The sequence below is a fragment of the Globicephala melas genome, chromosome 2 (assembly GCF_963455315.2).
Source record: "Globicephala melas chromosome 2, mGloMel1.2, whole genome shotgun sequence".
NCBI lineage: Eukaryota > Metazoa > Chordata > Mammalia > Artiodactyla > Delphinidae > Globicephala > Globicephala melas.
The window spans coordinates 34,769,324-34,785,807 of record NC_083315.2 but is presented as its reverse complement, the minus strand read 5'-3'; the positions used below and the strand labels follow the sequence as shown (position 1 = coordinate 34,785,807).

The 16,484-nt window shown below is 40.4% G+C and overlaps 1 protein-coding gene across 5 annotated transcripts in view; it reads left to right on the top strand.

Moving 5' to 3' along the window:
• The window catches only part of ADAMTSL3 (ADAMTS like 3), a 366,800-nt gene that overhangs the window by 154,689 nt on the left and 195,627 nt on the right, over positions 1-16,484 (top strand). For all 5 annotated transcript variants that reach the window (XM_060293778.1, XM_060293777.1, XM_060293779.1 and 2 more), the window contains one exon: positions 7,283-7,409. In XM_060293778.1, coding sequence (XP_060149761.1) covers positions 7,283-7,409 — 127 coding nt within the window. The remainder of the gene's footprint in view (positions 1-7,282; positions 7,410-16,484) is intronic.

Genomic DNA, 16,484 nt, shown 5'->3' with positions numbered 1-16,484 from the left:
AAAACCCTGAAACCATTTCCTCTAAGATCAGGAACAAGACAAGGATGTCCACTCTAGCCACTCTCATTCAACATAGTTTTAGAAGTCCTAGCCATGGCGATCACAGAAGAAAAAGAAATAAAAGGAATGGAAATTGGAAAAGAAGAAGTAAAACAGTCACTGTTTGCAGATGACATGATATTATACATAGAAAATCCTAAAGTTTCCACCAGAAAACTACTAGAACTAATCAATGAATTTGGTAAAGTTGCAGGATACAAAATTAATGCACAGAAATCTCTTGCATTCCTAAACACTAGTGATGAAAAATATGCAAGAGAAATTAAGGAAACAATCCCATTTGCCATTGCAATAAAAGAATAAAATACCTAGAAATAAACCTACCTAAGAAGGCAAAAGACCTGTACTCAGAAAACTATAAGACACTGATGAAAGAAATCAAAGTTGACACAAACAGATGGAAAGATATACCATGTTCTTGGATTGGAAGAATCAATATTGTGAAAATGAGTATACTGCCCAAAGCAATGTACAGGTTCAATCCCTGTCAAATTACCAATGGCACTTTTCACAGAACTAGAACAAAAAATCTTAAAATTTGTATGGAGACACAGAAGATCCCGAACAGCCAAAGCAGTCTTGAGGAAAAAAAAAAAAAAAACGGAGCTGGGAGAATCAGGCTCCCTGACTTCAGACTATACTACAAAGCTACAGTAATCAAGACAGTATGGTACTGGTACAAAAACAGAAAGATAGATCAATGGAACAGGATAGAAAGCCCAGAGATAAACCCACCCACATACGGTCAACTAATCTATGACAAAGGAGGCAAGAATGTACAATGCAGAAAAGACAGTCTGTTCAATAAGTGGTGATGAGTAAATTGGACAGCTACATGTAAAAGAATGAAATTAGAATTCTCCCAACACCATACACAAAAATAAACTCAAAATGGATTAAAGGCCTAAATGTAAGACTGGACACTATAAAACTTAGAAGAAAACATTGGAAGAACACTCTATGACATAAATCACAGCAAGATCTTTTTTGGTCCACCTCCTAGAGTAATGGAAATAAAAACAAAAATAAATAAATGGGACCTAATGAAACTTCAAAGCTTTTGTACAGCAAAGGAAACCATAAAAAAGATGAAAAGACAACCCTCAGACTGGGAGAAAATATTTGCAAACAAAGCAACTGACAAAGGATTAATCTCCAAAATATACAAACAGCTTATGCAGCTCATATCAGAAAAACAAACAACCCAATCAAAAAATGGGCGGAAGACCTCAATAGATATTTCTCCAAAGAAGACATACAGATGGCCAAGAGGCACCTGAAAAGATGCTCAACATCACTAATTATTAGAGAAATGCAAATCAAAACTACAGTGAAGTATCACCTCACCCCAGTCAGAAAGGCCATCATCAAATAATCTACAAACAATAAATGCTGGAGAGGGTGTGGAGAAAAGGGAACCCTCTTGCACTGTTGGTGGGAATGTAAATTGATACAGCCACTATGGAGAACAGTATGGAGGTTCCTTAAAAAACTAAAAGTAGAATTATCATATGACCCAGCAATCCCACTACTGGGCAAATACCCAGAGAAAACCATAATTCAAAAAGGCACATGCTCCCCAATGTTCATTGCAGCACTATTTACAATAGCCAGGTCATGGAAGCAACCTAAAGGCCCACTGACAGCCGAATGATGTGGTACATATATACGATGTGGTACATATATACAATGGAATATTATGCACCCATAAACAGGAACAAAATTGGGTCATTTGTAGAGACGTGGATGGACCTAGAGACTGTCATACAGAGTGAAGTAAGTCAGAAAGAGAAAAACAAATATCGTATATTAAGGCATATATGTGGAATCTAGAAAAATGGTACAGATGAACCTGTTTGCAAGGCAGAAACAGAGACACAGATATAGAGAACAAATATATGGACACCAAGGGGGGAAATGGGGGTGGGATGAATTGGGAGTTTGGGATTGACATATATACACTAATATGTATAAAATAAATAACTAATGAGAATGAGCTGTATAGCACAGGGAACTCTACTTCACTTCGCTGTATAGTAGAAACTAACCCAACATTGTAAAGCAACTACACCCCAACTGAAAAAAAATAATGTATTGAGCAAACAAAAAAAAAAAAAAAAGAAAGAGTTGATTTTGCTATTAAGGACGAATGTAAATAGATGGTTTTATAGTGTTTTTTTAATTTATAAGGCAGCATGAAAATAAGTACAACTAGTTTATGTGATACACTTAAAAAACATTAACGTTCATTAAAAAAAACCAAATTCGTTCTTTCATGAACAACATTTCAGGAGCCCAGCAGAACCGCTGTCACCAGGAGCCCTGTAGGCTACACTGGTTCTCTTTCCCTGGTTTCTCCTTGTGGGCACTGACCAGAGCTCCCTCTTATTTGTCTGAAGTGCATAGTTTGCTCCAGTAGTTTCCAGGGTTTGAAGGGGATTGCAGGATAAAGTTGGTTTTCAGTGCCGAATTAGTTCCTTTAAAATATGTGCTTCCTATCATGTTTCTGTTGAGTCTCATGAGTAAGTGGATTCTTTGGGCAGTCATAGGTGATACCTCTCTGAAAGCTGAGTGATCTTCTGGCAAAGGCTCTTCAGGTCAAAAGAATTGCATGTCCTTCTTCAAAAGTGACTCAGACGCTTCTAAGTTGAATTCAGTATCTTTCCTTCCACAGGACAATGTTCACGTAAATTCCCTTTCCCATACAATGTGGCTGTGGCTGTCCACAGCCATTAGGATGGGAGAAAGTAAACTGTGTGATTCTCTCTGATTGCCTTAGGATCAGTGAACTGAGCCCTGATGTTCACTTGACAGAGACTACAAATCATCTTTGCAAGTGTGTTTACAGTTTGCTCATTTACATGACCCTGTCACCGTGCTCCTGGGAAGAACCTACTGTGAGTCTGAGCACAGCAGACAGCATGAGACAACTATACACACTGAATGAAATTTGCTTCTGCTTTGGAGGTCTGATTTTTATCAGAAACAGGACCTGGTTGGAACCAGATCTGCAGAACAAGTCTGATTTATCATTCACATTTATTGAATTCCTTGACAACTGTGTAAATGAAGAAATCACTTTGTATTTCTAGTAAAAAGAATAGCATCTAACACTTACTGGGTGCTTACAAGGTGTCAGGCATTGTCTAAGCACTTTACTGTGTTAGCTCATCGTACACTATGAAGCTGGGATAGTCATTATCCCCACTCTGTCTATAAGGAAACTGGAATTTGAAGAGGCTAAGTCATTTGCCCGGACGGCACAGCTAGAAAATGGTAGAGCTGGAATTTGAACCCAGGAAACCGAATTCCAAAATGTTTTCTTAGCCATGGCACTATACTGATGATATTTGTACATTTTGTATTGCTACAAATATAGCCAAATTTTCTAACTGGAAGTAAGATGTGATTCTAGTAGACAGCAGTCAGCACGATAGGTGAGTGATGCTTAGACAGTTTAGTATAGAGGCTGAAACTCAAATATCTACCCTCCACTCTGGAAGAAAACTGCTCAAGTCTAGTCATAGTGAGTGATGAGGGCTGTCATGAGCTGGAGAATACATATCTGCTCATTAATATGCTCAAGGGGGCAACCGTGTATAAACATGTCAGAGTTTTCATTTGTCAACAGGAGCCAGAAATCTGGATTTTAATGTGAAATGGCCAGTTTCAAGCAACCCTTTGATGTTAATGGCCCTGCTCTATCCATTAATAGTTAAATAGTACTCTAGTATAATACAGGCTAGGTTTTTCCTTCAGTAACCAACAACCCCTAAAGCTCTGTGGCTTCAAACAATTAAAGGTGACTTTTAGCTCACGCTCCTTGGCCAACGTGGGTCAGCAGGAGTCTTTGCTCTTGAACGTCTCAGAGACCCAGACTGAGGGAGGCTTTATTGGAACACGTTTTGCATAATAACTACAGCAGTGAGAAGGGGAATGTGTGACTCACACACTGACCCTTGAAGCTTCTTACAGAAGTGACACAGACACTTAGACTCATATTTCATTGGCTAAAGGCAGTCAATGACTACACTTAATTTCTAAGGGGGTGGGGAAGTGCAGTCCTCCATGGGCTGGAGAAGCTAAATATTTATGAATATTCCTAATGATTACCATAGCTCCATATCCTCTGATTTTTCAGGCAGGAATGTTAGAATTTTTTGTAAGGTAGAATCCAGTTTTCAGAGATCTCAAGCAGAAGTTGACTCAAAAAATTCTTTGCTTCTTGAAGGATTATATTTGACTGAGCTGGAAAATTCATGTTTTGCTTCATACGGAGTAACGACCCTTATTTAAACACTGACTTCTATGAGCTGATTAAGAAATCATATGCCAGTACTATGAAATAATCCTTAGCTGAAGTGATGATTTATATATGTGTATTTATTCCCCAGAGCACTGCTCATATATCTTAAATATTTGTTTATATTATCCCCTATCTTGTATAACTTGTCTCATTAACTACACCGTAGAATATAAATCTTGTCTTACTAATTTATACTCTGTAGTGCCTGGCTCTATAGAAATTGGTTGTATATGGATGTTAATAAATTTTATTGCTATGTTTATCGATTAGTGGTTTTTAAATCATTACAACTAGAGATCTTGACTTCAGGAAAAGCCACAGAAGTTGAAAATACTTGAGGCAATTCTTAGAAAGTTGCTCAGTGTTCATTAGGATGTGAAGTGAGAGTGAAAATTCGGTAGTCCCTCAAATTCAAGGGCAGTTCTGGCTTATACCCTATGAATCACAAGGCAACGAGACCTTCTTTTCAGATATTATTTTTCTGTGATGTTTTCACATGCTTATTTTTGGCTGTAATGTTTGGATGAACTCTAGCTTTAAAAATTATGAAATAAATGTCAGTGCTCAGGGGGGTATTCGATTGCCCAGGGTCTTGCAAGGCTCTAAACACTCTTCAAAACAAACCCATCCTAGCTCCTAAACCCACACCCTTCCTGGATGGACCAGATAAAGGGTGATTCTCATTCTTATGAAATGCAAAGTGCTCAGGGACACAGATGTGTGAGGACAGAGCTTGGCCGAGGAACAGTGTTTCTATAATTTGATGGTAGAATTACTACCCTTTGAGAAAGTTGCATGAACACAAGTTACTCACTGATTGAATCTCAACCACGCAAGTGTGTTTCCAAAATCAATCACTCTTAAGTTATTCCACATGTACTTGTAAATGTTAACATAATGGCCTATGTACCTGGGTTCATTGTTGTCCATCTGCTGATACTAAAGGTGAGGAAGGTATAGCATAGTGTTAGGATTCTGCTGTCAGATGAACTGGGTTTTAAAACAGGTTTTAAAACAATACACTCGTTGTGTAACGTAGGAAAGTCATATAACCTCAGTGACCCTCGGATGCCTTATTTGTAAAATAGAGATAGAAGGTATCAGGAGGTTGCTATGAAGATTAAATGAAATAATGTGTATAACATACTTGGCATAATGCCAGGTACGTGGTAAGCATTCAATAAAAATCAGCTATTATTATTAATATTTTACTATTATCTTTATAAAAATCATATAATCAGGATGAAAGGGTCTCAAAGGATTCAGCTGCTCATCAAATAATTTAATCCCCTCTCCAATTTTCCTGCCAAAAAGTCTCCTACCTAGCCCATGGTTGAATATTTATTGTTGGATAACTCTGCCTTTAAAAACTTTCTCATATTGAACTAAATTATCCCTAAACCTGTAGCTTTCACCGTTTGAAAATACACAGAACAAATGTAAACCCTTTCTTCATGACAGCCCTTTGTGAATTTGAAAATATCTCTAATCATAGGCTTTTCCTTAAACTTCCTTGGAACTTTTCCTACCTCGCCCTGAAACTTTCATTTGATCTTTTTCCTTCCCTTCAGCACGAGCATTTTGGAAAGAATAGTCTATAGATGTGGTTCCAACTTCGTCCTGTTTTATATTCTCTTCAACACCTTGGATACAAAATCTGATCCAGCAGTTCTCCAAACCAAAGCATAGGGGCTCAACCCAGCAGTCAAAACAAAATGAAAAACAGAGAGAGATTAAAGGGGCTCTCTTTTGATGAGCCCTTTGAGTATTCTAATCACTGTACTAAGAGTTTCACATATATTTTCTCATTTCATTCTTAGTAGACCCTACGTGGAGTATGTATTATTGTCCCTATTTTACTCTTGAGGAAAATGAGTCTCCTAGAGTTTCAGTTGTTCAACACCCTGCAGCTTGAAAGGGGCGGTAGGACAGGGCAGGTTTTGTAAGTGGGCTGTTTGCCTCTGAGGTCTCTGCACTTACACACCAGGCATATAAATACAAATAAAGTTGAATGTGTATGCAGAGGTAGAGATAAACTAGCTCCTCAGTTAATATTATTGGGCGCACATCATGTAAAGGACATATTTGTAAAATAAAAAGAAATATAAGACATAGCCCTTTTTCTCATACAAGGAAGCTCACAGTCTAGCAAATACACACAACTCACAAAAGCAGTAATTCACAAGAGACTGAAGGATATCAGTATAAGCATATTCTATGAGATAGCTCTCTCATTAATTCCTTCCTTACATTTTAAAAATTGTTTATAAAAGATTTTATAAAGATTGTATATATACACACACATATATATATATAATGGCATACAGGTAGAGATAGGTATAGGTATAGATAATGATAAACAGAAGGAAAGCAAAGATACAAATACAGAATATAGAGAGATATGGATATATCGTCAGTATTAAGATACAGGTATAGATTGAGATTAAAAACAGAAAAAAAAAATTAAAATAAAACTATGGACCAGAAGGATATACATCAACTTCAGAATAGTGGTCATTTGGGGGAAGAAATGAGAGAATAGGACTAGGGTAGGGATAGAAAGAGAGGGAAGAGGTGGTGAAAGAGGAGAGAGGAAATATCTGTAATGTTCCATTCATTTTATGTACATAAAATATCTGAATAAAATTATAAATAAAACAGTAAGAGTGGGAGTGTCAAGGGACAGTCTCAAGTCTTTTTTAATTCTTTGGCCTTTGGAGAAGAATCATATAAATGACAGGGTACTGTCAAGCTTTATATATTATTATATCTTTTAAAAAGTATATCCTCATAAAAGAGAGCCAGCTCATACATTTAAGAAGGATAACACCATAAATACGGTTTCTGACATACAGAAGGTCTCACATCCCCGTATCTCTACCCGCTCCTGACCGCCGTGCTTCTGTCTGTCTGCAGGCAGTGGGCTGCGACCGACAACTGGGGAGCAACGCCAAGGAAGACAACTGTGGCGTCTGTGCTGGTGACGGCGCCACCTGCAGGCTGGTGCGGGGACAATCAAAGTCACAGGTTTCTCCTGAAAAAAGTAGGTTTTAAACCCGATACGATGTTACCATAAAACATGTGCTTTAGACCGTCTGATACTAGAATAACATTTTCCCAACGCTAAGCTTTTTCGTTGGAAAGAACTTTTGACCCGTGTTCTAAAAGACAAATTTCTTCCAAAAAGGGTAGTATATCAAATTTTTATTCCCATTACCTCTTTTTTTAAGGTTTTTTTTGATATGGACCATTTTTAAAGTCTTCATTGACTTTGTTACAGTATTGCTTCTGTTTTATGTTTTGGTCTTTTGGCCAGGAGGCATGTGAGATCCTAGCTCCCTCACCAGGGATCGAACCCACACCTCCTGCATTGGAAGGCGAAGTCTTAACTACTGGACTGCCAGGGAAGTCCCTATTCCAGTTACCTCTTCTAAGACTACCTGTTTCTTTGAATATATGCCAATACAGAGTATAACTATTTTTTTTTAATTTGCTGATTTTTTAAGGTAAACTATGAGTCATTATTTTTTTTGCCCCCTTCTGATTGCTAACAAGGTAGAAAATACCATCATGCATGTTTTGCCCATTTATACTTCTTCAGGTTTCAATTAGCTGCTGAAGTCATTTACTCTTTTTCCTATTTGGATGGTGATCTTTTCCTCACTTGTATCATGCATATATACTATTTGTTTGTCTGTTGTACCTATTTCTAATGTTCTCTGTTTGTCATTTGACTTTCAATATTGTTTGTGTTTGTAGAATCAGTAGTTTCTAAGTTCTACATATTCAGACTTTTCCATCTTTTAAGTTCAATAATATCTGCTTTAAATTTTTTTAAAAAAATTTGGGGGTCAGTCAACTTTTTCTGTAAAGGGTCAGAGAGTAAATATTTTAGGGCTTTTCAGCCCATATGGTTTCTGTCTCAACTACTCAACACTGTGCTGTTGCCAGGCAAAAGCAGCCACAGACAACCCGTGAACCAGTGGGCACAGCTGTGTTCCAATAAAACTTTATTTACAAAAACTAGCCTGCAGGCTGAATTTGACCCTCAGGTTGTAGTTTGCTGACCCTTGCCTTAAAGGGAAAAAATTATACATGTGCGCCTTCTGGCAGTGCTTTTTTGTGTGTGTTCCTACTTTTAGTTTTTTATAAATTTATAAATTTATTTATTTATTTTTGGCTGTGTTGGGTCTTTGTTGCTGCGCACGGGCTTTCTCTAGTTGTGGTGAGCGGGGGCTACTCTTCGTTGTGGTGCGCGGGCTTTTCATTATGGTGGCTTCTGTTGTTGAGGAGCACGGACTCTAGGTGCATGGGCTTCAGTAGTTGTGGCTCGCGGATTCTAAAGCGCGGGCTCAGTAGTTGTGGTGCACGGGCTTAGTTGCTCCGCTGCGCGTGGGTTCTTCCCAGACCAGGGATCTGACCCGTGTCCCCTGCATTGGTAGGTGGATTCTTAACCACTGCGCCACAAGGGAAGTCCCTGTGTGTTCCTACTTTAAACTCTTTTATTTCTTCGTGTTTATTTGGATGTAACTTATGAAATAGGGATTTTACTTATTCTTCCAAAATGGGGAGAACCTTACAGGAGGGGTGGAAGGTGGGGAGGATTTTCCAGGCAGAGGAAGCACAAAGTTCATGGTGTGACCCTAGAGGGAAGCCTGGACTTTGTTGAGGAACTACTAGGATTGCACCTTGGTTAGGGTGGGGGAATAAGACAGCAGACAACCATAAAGGCCTTCATCATTGTGCTTCACATTTCAGGTTAAATGGAGTCATTGAAGCCATTTAGGCAGTGGAGTGGCATGGTTAGATTTGTGTTTTAATGAAATAATTCTGGCTGCATGTGGAGGTGAGCCAGGAAGCAAGGAGGCTAAGCAGGATGCCGTTTTTAAATATTCCAGGGCGTTTGAAATAATGAGACCTTGGTCGGGAGTCGTGTGGTGGGAGAGGCAGAGGAAGAAACAGATGGGAGAGAGATTTAAGAGAGTCAGTGGAGTTCGATAATTCTTTGAACGAAGACTAAGAGAGAAAAGAGAGGTAGGGTGTTGCAGATTTTCCAGCTTGAGCAGCTGGGTGGATTTATTTGCTGTTCATCAGGGTAAGGAATGCATGGAGAGGAGATGCATATCAAAGATAATGTTCATATACACATGTTCCCATTTCTCTTCCCTCCTACGTCTCCCTCCCTCCCGCCCTCCATATCCCACCCCTCTAGGCAGAACGTGTGTATATGTATAACTGATTCACTTTGTTATAAAGCAGAAACGAACACACCATTGTAAAGCAATTATACTCTAGTAAAGATGTTAAAAAAAAAAAAAAGACAAACGTTCACCTCCTTGGGTTTTTCTTCTTTCCCGAAATTTGGCCCCTTAAGTATTCAGTGCCTTGATACCTATCTGATACCTTCAAACAGATGTTGATTGTCTTTGGAGTGGAAGAGTTGATCTGAAACATGATAGTCCGTTGTTGCTAGTGGCAAAATCCCCATCTTGGTGGTCTTTAGCTATAAATTAGCTGAGTCCCTCCAAAGAGAGTATATAGAATCTATCAGGAAGTCATGACAATTTAGCCAGGGAAAACGTTTAACGGAATTCAAGTGAAAAGATAATGAAAAGAGTAGGTAAACTCAGAACTTAGCCAAAGCAGTATGGAAGCTGAAGGAATAAGTAATTCCAAAAAGGAGGTAATAGTCGGCCATGTTAAATGCTGTTTTGAGGTGAGCTGGAATTAAGGTCCAAAAATTTCTCTTTGGCAATTTGAAGCCAAATTTGTGACCTTAGCAAGAGTGGTTTCAACGAACTTCTGGCTGAAACCAAAGCCTGAATGCAGTGGGTTTAGGAGTGAACAGAAGGTGAGAGAATGTATCAAGGGAAGGATTTTCCCAGGAATAAGGGAGGGGTACACACCCACACCATGTCAAGAACTGGATAACTACAGGCACCCTTGAGAAATTAACTGTGTTCCAATACAGTGTTTTGTCTTTTCTTTAAAAACTCTGTTCATTAGGAGGTAGAGTCAGCTGCTTAAGAGTGAGGGCTCTAAAACAGATTCACAAATGGGAAAAATAATTATGCTCAGCTCTTAGGGTCATTGTGGGGATCAAATTGGACTATATATGAAAAAGTGTCTGACACATAGTTAACACTGACTGAAGGATAAAGATGAGGCAGATGACCCTACTCTCCAGCCATCCTTTTCTTCATTGGAAGCTATGATCTCTACATCACTTCCTTCTTCTTTAGGATAAAACATTGGCAAAGGGATTAACAGTAGAAAAAACAAAATTTTAAGTACAACAAAATATCTGTGCAAGCTTTGGGAATACTTGTAGCAGGAGGGTGCTTAGTGACTTGAGAAACAGGTTTAGTATTCTTTCATTGCAAAAAATACTATCATATAAATTGTCTGCTGCAGACAATAAGCACGAGTGGGTGTTTTGTGAGCTAATACTATGGTGCCAAGGAATTATGAAAAGATTTCAGGCTCCCTAAAATATAAATAAAAAATAAATAAAAAATATAAAAAATAAATTAAAAAAATAAAACAAATTCACAGATGTAGAAAACAAACCTGTGGTTACCAAAGGGGGGGGACAAATTAGGAGTTTGGGGTTAACAGATACAAACTACTATATATAAAATAGATAAGCAACAAGGATATACTGTATAGCACAGGGAATTATACCCAATATCTTGTAATAACCTGTAATGGAATATAATCTGCAAAAATACTGAATTAAGATGCTGTATACCTGAAAGTAACACAGTATTGTAAATCAACTATATTTCAATAAAAAAAGAAAAGAGTGAGGGCTATCAGGGACTCGAGCGTGCTCCCATCAAGGAAAGGCGGATAAGGAACTCATCAAAGACAGTAAGGAGGGGAATTCCCAGCGAGACTCCGTGCTCTCGCTGCTGGGGCCCGGGTTCAGTCCCTGGCCGGTGAACTAAGATCCCACAAGCCACGCAGCGCAGCCAAAAAAAAAAAAAAAAAAGACAGTAATGAAGTAGAGGAGTAGCTGCAAGGGGGCCTAGGTGAGATTGGAAACCATGAGATCCATGGGCTTCCTGAAGGAGCTGGCTTTGAGTGGTGGGTACCAGTGAGAGATGCATTCTATGGGAATTCACAGAAGACCCAACTTATAGATACAGGAGTTTACATATCTCTTCTAACAAGAAGTCTGGAGCTGGCAGTCAAGTTTGGGGAGGCTGTTTTTACTATGTTTTTGAGGAACCAGGCTCATGTCTCTCCTTCACCAGCTTAGAGTATGGCTTTCATCTGGGGTTGCTAAGTCACTATTTAATACTCAGACAACACATCCACACAGCAGATGATAAAGAAGAAGATGGCGCAAAAGGCATTCTTTTAATACTGTGCCCTTTAGTCAGGAAGGGAAGTCTTCCCCAGGGAGTTTTGCCTTGCTGACCAGAACTGTGGCATATGACACACTGGCTTCTAAGGAGCTGGGAAACCAAGGATATCACATTCCATCCATTCTGTCATTAGTAATATTGATCTAATGCTTTATAATTCCCAACATTCTCTTCAGGCATATCATTTAATTCCACCAGCCCCCTTACATTGTGGTTTTGACATTGTCCGACCCATTTTACAGGTGAGAAAACTAAGGAATAGGGAAGTTAAGGAATATGGTTAAGAAATCGGAGTCTGGGGCCAGACTGCCTGGGTTTAAATCCTGGGCCTATTGTTTACTAGCTCTGTAAACAGAGCAAGTTTTTGAACTTTTCTGTGTATCTTGACTTTCTCATTTTAAACTGGGAACAGCGGTTGTACCGCCTTTGTGGAGTTATTGTCAGGATTAAATAACTCAGTCATGCCGAGCATTCCACATAGTGTCTGGCACCTAGAGAGAGCTCAGTAAATGCTAGCAATATTTTTATTGGAGATATTGCTCATATGGGTACCAAAAGATGTCACACCTCTAACATAACATTAAATGTAAACAGATTTCGAAATCAACACGTGGTCCGCCGGCACATTGTTTTTGAGAGAGCTACTGATGGGTGTGGAGGAAAGTCTTGTCAAAGGTGTCAAAACACAATGAATTGTACGAGAAACTAAAGATAGAGGAAAGAATAAGATCCAGAGGAAGACAGTGAAGAACCAGGCAGGGCTGTGAAGAGTTAACTAGGACAGCTTTGGGATGAGAGGACTAATGGGGGAAAATCATCACCAGCTCAGGCCTTGGGGAAGTGTCTACAGTTACTGTTGGCTTTAAAAAGTGTGGAAATCTCATCAGAAAAGATGTCATCTTGTCAGGGTCTGAGAGAGATTAGAAATTGAGAAAATTCTAATTGAACCAGAGTAGAAGCTGAGTGAAATTGGGTCAAGACCAGTCTTTTTGGAGAAGTATGTGGAGGAGGCCCTGGGGTGGGAGGGGATGGGATGGGGGCTGTGCTGGCTGAGAGGGGCTTACGTGCTTGACTGTATCGTTCCTCACTCTTGATAAGGTACTTCATATCCTCTCTCTCTCTCTCATTGAATTTCAGCTTTGGGATTATAGATCCTTTTGAGAATCTATTGATAATTATGCATTTTCTCTCCAGAAAAATGCATGTGTCCCCGTAAGCCCCAAATTTGCCATTCTGATTTTTTTGAAGGGGTCTCAGACCCCTGATGCCAGTTCAGGGCAATCCAGGAGAAGGGCCCCTAAAAATCTAATGTTTTTGATTAATTTCTGCAAAGGAAGGGCAGCTGGAACTCACAGACAGATCCCTGAATGCAGCGAGGAGAGCTATGCGGTGAGAGCTGGGGGCATCCCGCCGGCTGCTGACGAGTCTTCAGGCTCTATATGCCTGTGCTGGGGCTGAGGCTAGACTTAGCAGAGATGCCTGCCTGCATGAAAACTCGGTGTTTCTCATCCTCGCTTTTCCTTACGGCCCCTTCATGTCTGTTGCTGCTCTGAATCTGGCCAGCTGAAGCTGTTTTTTGGCTGGGGTTTTCCGCGGGCCATATGGAAGCACTTCCCTATAATCGTGCTTTGTGTGAAAGAAATGTGGGAAACGAAGCCACGTCAATCCCTAAGTGTGCATCACCAGACCTGTGGGGTCCACCAGGCTCCTCCGTCCTCACCTTGCCAAGCAATCATTCCGATCTTCCCCGGGACTTACACTGAAGGAGGCCGTGGCCGGGAGACGCTATTGGCACAGCCCTGCTCTGGAGAAAGAGCACAAGGTTGCTCAGGGGCCCTCGTTTCCATCCTGCAGGGAGGCAGATTCAAGGTGTAAGAGCCTGGAGCCAAAAGCTTTGCCATGAGAAGTATCAGAAACTAATCCACATACAGCATGCATATTTCCTGTTCACAGGCAGAAGGAGAGAGACTGAACTAACAACTGGCATCGATAACTTTGGCTGTTGGAACAGGGAACTGGAAGCCACTCCGTTTTTAAAGAGGGAAAACTCTAAAAGCAGCAACACCCCTATTTGGAGCATCTTGATTTGGTACTTAGGGACTCACTTGTTTTACCAGTTTTGCCCATTATTTTGGTCGTGTCCACACAAGGGCATGCACCCATGAGACAAATAAATAAGCTCAGCTTGTCTGATATGAGCTGTTGATGTAGTTGACCCTTGAACAACACGGGTTTGAACTGCATGGTTTTGGATTTTCTTCAGCAGTAAATACTACACGACTAAATAATCTGTGGTGGGTTGGACCCACCCACTCGGAACTGCGAACGGATATGAGGAACTGGGTATAAGGAGGGCCAACTGTAAGTTATACTCAGGTTTTTTTTTTTTTTTTTTTTTGGCCGCACTGTGTGGCATGCAGGATCTTAGTTCCCCAACCAGGGATTGAACCTGTGCCCCCTGCATTGAGAACACGGAATCTTAACCAGTGGACCGCCAGGGAAGTCCCTATACTCAGATTTTTGACTGGAGGGGGTTGTCGCTCCTAACCCCCGCGTTGTTCAAGGGTCCACTGTACATTTTTCCCTGGTGGCAACTAAGCCTATTGATACAGTGATGCCTAAGGCTGAGCTGGAACACCAGCATGACGCTTAACTTTGGACATTGTGAAGATAACCACACCTTCTTACAAAGCATCCCTGTGTACTCCCGACAGATACAGCATCCTGGGCTAGGCGGACTGTGGGGCTGCCTCACAGGGTAATTCTCACAAGGTTTTCTCTTCATACACTCTTCATTTCTCCTTTGACTGTCATTTCCAAAGATAACCTGTGCATTTAACTTATTCCATAACAAAGAAGACTGTATTGGCTTGCTGGCATGCTAAACAGATTGGTTTCCCTTCCTCCTGCCTTCTTATTTCATTTTTTTCTGCCTCCTTATTCATCTTTCTTGGGCAAGATTCTGATGGATAAAACTCTTATGCTAGAACTGTGTGTGGCAAAAGAATATTCAAACCAAAGACCCTGTTCATTTTATTTATTTTTGACTTTGTTACTTTTTAAAAATATTTCTTGGCTGTGCCGCACAGCTTGTGGGATCTTAGCTCCCCGACCAGGGATCGAACCCGCACCGCCTGCATGGAAGTGCAGAGTCTTAACCACTGGACCACCAGGGAAGTCCCAGACCCTGTTCTTTATAATGGGATGTTTCCCCATTTAATTCACGAGAGAGAGCATGGCATGGAAGAAGATCCCAAGACTGAAAATCTAGAGCCCTGGGCTTTCGCCCTTGCCTTGCTCTTTCCCATGTTTTTATGCTTCTTCTATGTCCTCCGCATGAAAAAAAAAAGAGGAAAATGACCTGTAGGTGCTGTTGAGAAAGAGTGTCATTGAGGCTGATTTTCACAGGGTAGCCGGACTGACCAGGAACTCCCCAGCTTAATACCTCTTTGTGAATTGCCTTTAGTTTTACACTTATAATAAAATCCATACCCCTTTCCATGACTTTCAAAGTCTTGTGGATCAGGCTCTTATGTTATGTCATGTGTACCATTTTGCCCCTCACTCACTAGTCTCCCGTCATTACTGACTTTCTGGATGATTTTAGAATGCAAGGTGCCCTTTTCCTCCATGGCTTTTGCTTCGACCAGTCCCTGAGCCTGGAACATGCTTCTCCCAGCTCTTAACTGGGCTACCTCTTTTTCAACCTTGAGCTCAAGGGTCACCTCCTCAGAGAGGTTTTCTTTGACCCATCTACCTGAAGCCAGCCCTTCTCTTTTCTATTTCCTTCTTAGCCTTTATTGCAAGAAGTAATTATTTCATTTACAATTGTCTCGTAAATAACATGGGTTTGAACTGTGCAGATCCACTTATACGTAGAGTGTTTTCAATAGTAAAGACTACAGTACTATATGATTCTCCGTTGGGTGAATCCCCAGATGCGGAGCCTTGGATACAGAGGAAACATGGATACGGAGAGCCAACTATAAATTATACACGGGTTTTCAACTGCGTGGAGGTTCAGTGCCCTTAACCCCCGTGTTGTTCGAGGGACAATTGTATTTGTTTGTTTAATTGGTCTCTCCTACTAGTCAGGCGTTGCAAAAGCAGACACCGTGTCTGGGATTTTCACCATTTTATTCCTAGTGCTTGTACAGCCCTGGGCACGTCACAGGAGCTCAATAACTGTTGCACGAATGAATACAGGCTCTTTGCTGGAGACAGCTCTGCTTCCTATTATGTTTTCAGTGAGACTAAATAATATTGTGCAACAGAACTGGACTGGAAGCCAAAGCCTAGGGTAATATCCTCTGCTTGGCCACTATCTGCGATCTCAGGCAAGATCACAGGAACTTCGGCTTTTTCATCTGCGTCCTGAGACTGTTCGCATAGATGATTTGTAAGACATCTTTTATTTCTGAAAGTCTATGAAATATATTTGTAATTTATTCCTTCTTTTCAAACACAGAGATCTTGGGATTAAATGGAGGTTAGAGAAGTAAGTCGTAGGATCTCATATGAAGAATTTTCCAAAGCTTTAATGAACAGGTTCCACAGAGATGGCTTGTCTTCTTAAAGAGCACAGGAGATTTGACGTATTTATCTTTGTTTACACAGCCTTCTTGGCCCCAAATTCCCTGTCTTTGGTGATAAGGATGCCTTCTACCCACCCTGGTACAGGGAGGGTAGCTTCCCCTGAGATTTATCTCCTGCTTTCCTCCAGTAGAGGGTCAGAGTGTCCTTCT